This window comes from Propithecus coquereli, unplaced genomic scaffold (assembly GCF_000956105.1).
Source record: "Propithecus coquereli isolate 6110/MARCELLA unplaced genomic scaffold, Pcoq_1.0 Scaffold119, whole genome shotgun sequence".
NCBI classification, from domain to species: domain Eukaryota; kingdom Metazoa; phylum Chordata; class Mammalia; order Primates; family Indriidae; genus Propithecus; species Propithecus coquereli.
This window is the reverse complement of record NW_012135969.1, coordinates 8,312,830-8,320,819: the sequence shown is the minus strand read 5'-3', so window position 1 is coordinate 8,320,819 and position 7,990 is coordinate 8,312,830. Positions and strand designations below refer to the sequence as shown.

General features: G+C 35.9%; 1 protein-coding gene across 3 annotated transcripts in view; it reads left to right on the top strand.

The window, feature by feature from the left end:
• SPAG9 (sperm associated antigen 9) overlaps positions 1 to 7,990 on the top strand; it is a 131,441-nt gene that overhangs the window by 40,105 nt on the left and 83,346 nt on the right. For all 3 annotated transcript variants that reach the window (XM_012662618.1, XM_012662592.1, XM_012662609.1), the window contains one exon: positions 5,002 to 5,072. In XM_012662618.1, coding sequence (XP_012518072.1) covers positions 5,002 to 5,072 — 71 coding nt within the window. The remainder of the gene's footprint in view (positions 1 to 5,001; positions 5,073 to 7,990) is intronic.

Here is a 7,990-nt window from a genome sequence, read left to right as displayed (position 1 = left end):
AATTTGTTTGCTTTAGATGATGCAAAATTTAATATTTTGCCTGTTATTAAACAGGTAAGAACATATATTTATATAAAAAGCTGAGACAGAGTTTAGTTTAAGTGTACTTGTGATTTATTTTGCATTGAAAACATAGTGAAAAGGTGGACATCACCTGTCAGCAAACAAGTTTCTAAAACGCAGCTACACCTGTTGAAAATATCTTTAAATACCACTTTTTGTGGATTAAGAAAATTAACTTGTGCATAGAAGAGACGGTGAGTGTTTAAGGCTTGTAATTTTAAGACTTTTGGTTCTTATTAAAATAACAGGCATAAACTGTGGTAATGTAGGCAATCAAATATTATTCAGTGCCAAAAGGAAATGAGCTATCAAGCCATGAAAAGACATAGAATAACCTCAAATGCTTATTACTAAGTGAAAGAAGCCAATCTGAATAGGCTAGGTGCTAGATGATTCCATCCATATGACATTCTAAAAGAGGCAAAATTATGGAGATAATAAAAAGATCAGTGGTTTCCAGGGATTTGGGGTTGGTAATCAGGGATGAATAGGTGGAACACAGAGGATTTTTAAGGCAGTGAACATGTTTTGTATGATACCGTAATGGTGGATACATGTCATTATACATTTGTCAAAACTTACAGAGTGTACAACACTAAAGTGAGCCCTAATGTAAACGATGTACTTTGGGTGATAAGCATGTGTCAGTGTAGGTTTATCTGTTGTAACAAATGGACCACTCTGATTCTTAGACCAAGATAGGAGTGATGAAGCGGTCAGATTCTAGATTTATTTTAAAAGTAGAATGGGCAGAATTTGCTGATAGATTGGATATTCGATATGAAGGAAAGAGAAAGCAGAAGGATGGCTGCAAGATTTTTGCCCAAGTAAGAAGACTATGAGAAAGGTCAGCTTTGGGGGAAACAGTCCAGTTTTGGCTTTGCAGACATCTTAGTAGCATCATATTGTTTGTATTTTTTATTTTTATAAATATATATTCAATATCCTTCCATTTAGTGCTAGGCATTGTTCCATGTCAGTACATTTAGATATATATAGCATTTTTAAAACAGGTATCTTTAATTATTGTATTTTATTTAAAAAACACATGTGTGCCAGGCACTGTTCTGTGTCCTTTACAAATATTAACTCATTCCTAATATCAACTCTGATATAGTGTTATTATTCCTCGTGTGCGAGTAAGGACACTGAAGCCCAGAGAGGTTAATTTACCCAAGATTGCATAACAAGGAAGTAGCAAAGCCACTGCATTGTATTCTCTCGTATGACTATCATAATTCACTTAATCAACTTCTTAATGACAAATTTGGAGGTGGTTCCAATTTGGAGGCTATTATAAGATGTGTTGCACAGGACATTCACTTTCATATCTTTGGGCATTGGTGCAAGTGTCTGTAGGATAAATAAGAATGGTTATACTGTGTCAAAGGATATACATATGGCTTATTTTAATAGATACTACCAACATGACTTTCAAAAGAGTAATTCTAGTTTATCTCTCATGGTGCCCATCTTTCTTTCTTTTTATAATTCTCCAATCTGATAACATTTTTACTATTTTCCCTGTGAATTCTAAAGTAAGAGGAGCACAACTTGTTTGTAATGGTTTCGAATAGTCTGTTTAAATCTGTGCCACATGTTGAACTCATAGGGGTTGTTGGAATGAGTATTCAGAAGAATGAGTATTCAAGCCCCAGAAAGTGCCTATGTGAATGGATACACACTGTGTTTGGACTGGGGTGGCACGAGACTGTGTGGTCAGAAATTTATCAGGTCACTAACTCCTCCCCAACGGTAACCACTGTCCTGACTTTTAGTACTTCCAATTAGTTCTGTATGTCTTTGAACTTTATATTCTTTTGTTTCTGCTGCTTTCTCTCAGCATCACGTTTGTGAGGTTAGTCCATGATTTATGTGGCAATAATTTGTTCGTTGACATTGTGTAGTATTCCAGTATATGAATATTTATCCATTCCGCTGTTGCTGGACAAGTTGGGTTTTCAGGTTTGGATGATTACAGATAGCACCTCTTTGAACATTGTTTTAAATACCTTTGGGTGGACACATATATGTACTTCCTGCAATGAAATTGTTTTGTGATAGGGTTGGCAAAGAGTCAACTTTATTAAATCTTACCAAACAGTTTTCAAAATGGGCATACTGGGACCCGTAGTATGTAAAAGTTACAGTTGTTCCACATCCATACTAGCACTTAATGTATGATATTTTTCATTTTAGCCATTCTGATGGGTGGTGGTGTTGCATTTTGGTTTTAGTGTGCATTTCCCTGATGATTATTAAAGTTGGGTACATATTTTGCTTGGTAGTTTGATGTCTTTGTGTCAAAGTATCTGTGACTGGGTTATTTCCATAAGAACAGAGGAGGTTTTTGTTTGAAATATACTCCTCTCCACCAAAGTGAAATCTTAAATAAATCTAATATGCAAAACATACTAAAAGGAATATTTTGTTCTTTCTTTCTTTCTTTCTTTTTTTTTTTTTTTTTGAGACAGAGTCACTCTTTTGCCCAGGCTAGAGTGCCATGGAGTCAGCCTAGCTCACAGCAACCTCAAACTCCTGGGCTCAAGCAATCCTCCTGCCTCAGCCTCCCGAGTAGTTGGGACTACAGGTGCACGCCACCATGCCCAGCTAGTTTTTTATATCTTTTAGTAGAGATGGGGTCTCGCTCTTGCTCAGGCTGGTCTTGAACTCCTGAGCTCAAGTGATCCTCCTGCCTCGGCCTCCCAGAGTGCTGGGATTATAGGCATGAGCCACCATGCCAGCCCTCTTTTTTTTTTTTTTTTAAGAGACAAGGTCTTGCTCTGTCATCTAGGCTAGAATGTAGTGGTGCAATCATAGCTCACTGCAGCCTCCATCTTTGAGATCAGGCAATACTCCCACCTTAGTCTTCCTAGTAACTAGGACTACAGGTACAAGCCACTGCATCTGGCTGATTTTTTTAATTTTTTGTAGAGACAGGGTCTCACTGTGTCGCTCAGGCTGATCTTGAACTCCTGGCCTCAAGTGAAAAAGGAGTATTTCTTGAGAGGCAGTATAGCATGGTAATTAGGAACTTAGATTCTGGAGCCAGACTCTGTTAGGAATCCTTGTTTTGCCATTTACTACCTGTATGACTTTGGGCAAGTTACTGAACCCCGATTTGCCTACATTTCCTCATCTCTAAAATGAATGTAATAATAACGTTTTCATCATAAGGTTAATGTCAGGTGCAGATAAGTTAGTTTATATACAGTTCTTAGATAATAAGTATTATATAATGTTAGCTGCTATTAGTGATGGTGATATAAATTTATTTTGAATTCATATCAAATTAGCTGACAAAAATAATGAGGCTCAGCTATTGACTATAAATTTGAAATTGAGGGTTATGAGTGATAGTTGGATTTTATTTCAGCCTCAGCATTCAATTTTTTGTTTTGGTTGTACATTATCAGAAAAGGATTGATTCACAAAGATGAACAATTGAAAATAGATATGGTTTGTCAAGTAGTCTCAAGATTCCCTTAAGCTTTTAGATAAGTTCAATTGACAGGAAGTAATAGAAAATGTTTATTTTGAAATTGTTACTAATATCTATAATTTGCTTGGATTTCCTGTTTTTAAATAAAAATCGCCATGATGTTTTTAGCATCTCTTGTATTATCTCAGCACATCTTCATAATAAGTTTGCTTTTTATCACCTTCAGCCACAGGATAAGATGAGCGGTGTGCTACACGGGTACTGTAGTGTGTGTTTATTCACTGGTGTAAACTTAATGAGCCAATGACATACACGCTTGAATTAGAAACAAAACAAAAAGAACTACAATTTTCCTAGTTAATCATATATTTTCAAGATATTCAAACAAATGACAGATAAAGGCACACAAACCATAAATGAGTTTACTGGGCAGTGCAAGTTGTGTTTTGTTTGGTGTCTGGTGTGTTAACATGAAGCATATAAAACATTTATGTGTGTTGTTAGAGTATCAGTTTATAGTAGTTCCTTCTATAGCTGGCTGCCATAATCACAGGCTGTAGATTACAAACAGCCTTACGTGTTTGTAACTAGTGGACCCTTACACCAAGAGAACATTTCCAACAAGCTAAGGCTTAAATGAGTATCTTGACAAGCTCCCCTAGCACCAATTTTATTTCTCCCCACTAGACTGTCTCTCACTGCTCCTTAGCCAGCATGGGCTCCTCCAGGCTGGCCAGTCTCCCCTCTGCCTCTCCACTGGCATGATTTTGTTCCCTTCTCTGTGGTAACAGTGTCTGGAACACTCTTATTACCATCTGTCTTGACTACTGTAATTTTTCTGTGGCCTTGCTTGGACTCCCCCTCCTCTCTGAATCATCCCTCTTTGCTGTCAGTTACTCTTTCCTGTGAAATCTTGTGTTAATATTCTGTCTCTTGGGGTCTAAAACTTTCTAAAAGATACCTGAAAGTTGTACTCTGTGAGCACTACCCCAAGTCAGTGCCACTTACAAAATCCATCAGCAGAGGGAGCTAAATAAAAGAAGACGAGTCCCTGAAATTGAGAGGATCTGAAGCAGAAAATGGTACTTGTAAATAATGACATTTTTCACAAACTGCCAGTACTGAAAAAGACCTGGAATAGTGTTAGAAATCAATGATTTGGGCCTTAATCCTAGGTTAAAATTTTTATGAGATGATTGGTAAATGTTTTTGAAAGAGATAGTTCTATATCATGTTAAAAATCTTTAGGGGGATGACCTGATAAACATAGGCATATTAGAGAACCAATCTGATGTTTGCTCCATTCCCCCCCACAATGTTTTATTTATTAAAGATGATGAAATGAGGTCACTGCTTTGTAAAGACTTCTGTATGGAGCACTGAGTCCTATAAAGTTGCTAACAATTATAGATAACCCATTCCAAGTTTTAAAGATGGATTTTTAAAGTAAATTTCTTATATTTTGTTTTGATTAAGTGTATGTATCTTAATTTCAGTTAGCAGACTTGAAGAAAGAGAAGCAGAACTGAAGAAGGAATATAATGCATTACATCAAAGACACACTGAGGTGGGTTCCTGGGTTATTCCTACCATGCTAATCTTGAGACAAAGAAATGGACCTTGGAAAGTATGTCTTATTTTTCTTTGAAAATCAGAATAATTCTTGGTGATTATTTCCAGAAAGCATTAAATTTCATGAGGCATTTACCTGGTTACGAAATGTCAACTTTTCTTGTTTTTCATCTGGAATTAACCTTTCACGTGGTGAATTAGTATGCCACAGAATAATAATTCCTTGGCTAGCAAAGCAAAAACTCATGTGCACATAGTGAAAAGTTTACATGATGCTAAGATGAGAGGAATTGATTTTGTTACCAGTTTGGAAATGATAAATTGGTAAGTTATTGGTAAGGATCTCTGCATTTATAATCCAGTATAAGGGCTTATTTGCATTAAGCTGATAACAAATAAAATAAACACAAATTACAATATGTTAAATCAGAATGACTCTAAAGCAAGTTTTCTGCGTGAATTTTAAATTAACAATTCCAGCACATAATCTCTCCAAATCAAATTAGAAAATGTACTTGAGGGTTTTTTTAAACCTTCTTTTTATGATTCTCTGTCAGCCTTTCATATGTTGCATTTGTTTCTGTCGCCTTAATGCAAAACTCGTTTTTGTGTATCACTGTCAGTCTGGGGTTCACATACCCAAATAAAAATAATTCTCCTCTTTTTTTTCCTTTTCTAGTTCTATCCCTCCCATGATACAGATGGTTCCAGTCTTAGTTCTCATTTTTCTTTCTACTAGTTTATGTGATCTCTTATCCTGCCTCTGGTAGAGACCTATGTTGTTGTTTTTAAGGAACAGAAAACCCCACCACAATCAGTTTCATTTGCTTTGGAATAATGTGGTTAACACTTTCTTGGAGAGGAGTTAGAATTTCTTCCTGTTAGCCCTGAGGTTTGATTATTCCAATCATAGCTTAGTAGTTACACCCAAAGCATGCAATGTCACAGAATTGACATCTAGTGGTAGAGTGAAAAGATTGGCCATGAAGGTCTGGAACCACAGAGCTCTGGGAAGACAGGAGCAGGTTACACAGAATTTTTTCAGTATGTAAAAAATACCCACATTTTAATAAGATGACATTTGGTGCATATAAAGCCTATTAAAATACAATTGGTTTTTAAAAACCTATTGTTGATTCTTTTTACATCATTCATTTCACTGCCTAAACAATGTCTTGTACATAGTGTTTGCTCAAGTATTGCTTGTCAATGCTGATAATTACAAATATATTTGGAGAATGTTTGTATTTTACTTATTATTTTAAGTAAGTGATAGTGATGAGTAATGAATAATGCTTTTGTTTTTTCAGTGAAGTTCTAACCTTTGTAATAATTGAGGATTATTAAATTATGTGTTAAATTGAAGCGTTTATAAAATATATGTATTCTTAAAAAATCAACTGTCAAGTGAAATTTCTCATTTTTCCCATATATTTATTCAATTAAAGTGAAGATAGTTCCTATAGGAAAAAAACTGACATTAATTTCCAATGAAAAGATATAATAATTTTTCTGTCTATTCAGGAAGAAAAAAAAAAAATCTAAGGAAAATTTTTAATTACCAAGTCAGAAAGCTGGGCCTATCCAGTAACCAAGGCAGATTTCCCATGCTGCAGCTCTTTTCATAGGATCCCCTCCCTCAGTCATAAGCAGCTTCTATCCTCTGCCCTGACAGGCTCCTTTTATTTTGTTTTGCCTCAGGAAGGTTTATGTAACACAGATATGGCTGCTTTGAAATATGTGTCTGCTCTACTCTAGTCCACGATTTTCTCTGTTTAAATATCTGCTCCAGAGATGTCATTCAATTAGCAATTATAAATAGCTATGTAAAGCCACAGAGCTAGGTACCCTTTCAAGGGAAACTGTGGAAACCTTCAGAGAAAGGAAGTCTCAAAGGGTTTAACTTTAACCTTTTCACTATTACTTCCAAAGAAGCTAATATCTTTTGTAGGCACAAAATAGTTGTTTAAATAGCACTTTTATCAAACACATTGTTTGCTGCTTGAGGAAGACCTACTGTGGCTCTTTTTGTAATGTGAATAACTGTTCTCTAATAAAATCCAAAATTTTGTATACATTCCTGAATTTGGTTAAAAGAAGACATGTTGTAAAGAAGGCAGTGGAGGAAATATAAAGGTCATGTAATTGTGAACCAGTCAGGCCACATGTGTACGTCCCCTCACGACCAAAAAAAGGTGAACCCCTTTGCAATCCTGGGAATCCTGGGATGGTCTCACTTCAGGGAGTGTTTAAATGCATTCTCCTTTCATACTCTGACCAAACTCTATCATCCATTCCTGTTTTACAGATTGAGGTTTAGAAAGAGACTGTGAAGTGATTTGCCCCAAATCCCAAACTAGTTAGTGACTGGATTTGAAGCCAGGTTTGTCTCATTTCGTTGCCAGACTTTTAATAGCATTTTAAGGTTCCATGTGCTAAATGCATGAGACATTTTTCTGTGCCTCTTTGCTTTATGGCATCTCAACAACTTTAAGATTAGTGGTTTTGTGGGTATATAGGTATGTGATTTGGGGGCTGCATATGGAAAGATTCAAGGCCAAAATGATTAAAAGGATCCATGCCACTTGTCTCTAAATCTACAATTCACCATTGCCTTAGTTAATGCTTACCGACAGTCAACCTCTGCAGTGAAGATTATCTACAGGGAGGGAAGTTGGGGTTTTACCCAGACCAGGATTGGGATCTTTCTCAGTGACTCCAATTGTTAATTGCAGAATTGAATCCTGAATATATGTGAATTAATGTGCATACCTGAGAAAATTGAGAATTGCAGTTCTGAGACCAGGAGGGATGGGCCTGGTGGACCCAATAGTAGATTATCTTAAGCCAGAGCTATACCGTGAAACCCTATTATTAAAACTTAAATTTTTATGTATAATTTATTTTTTTTTA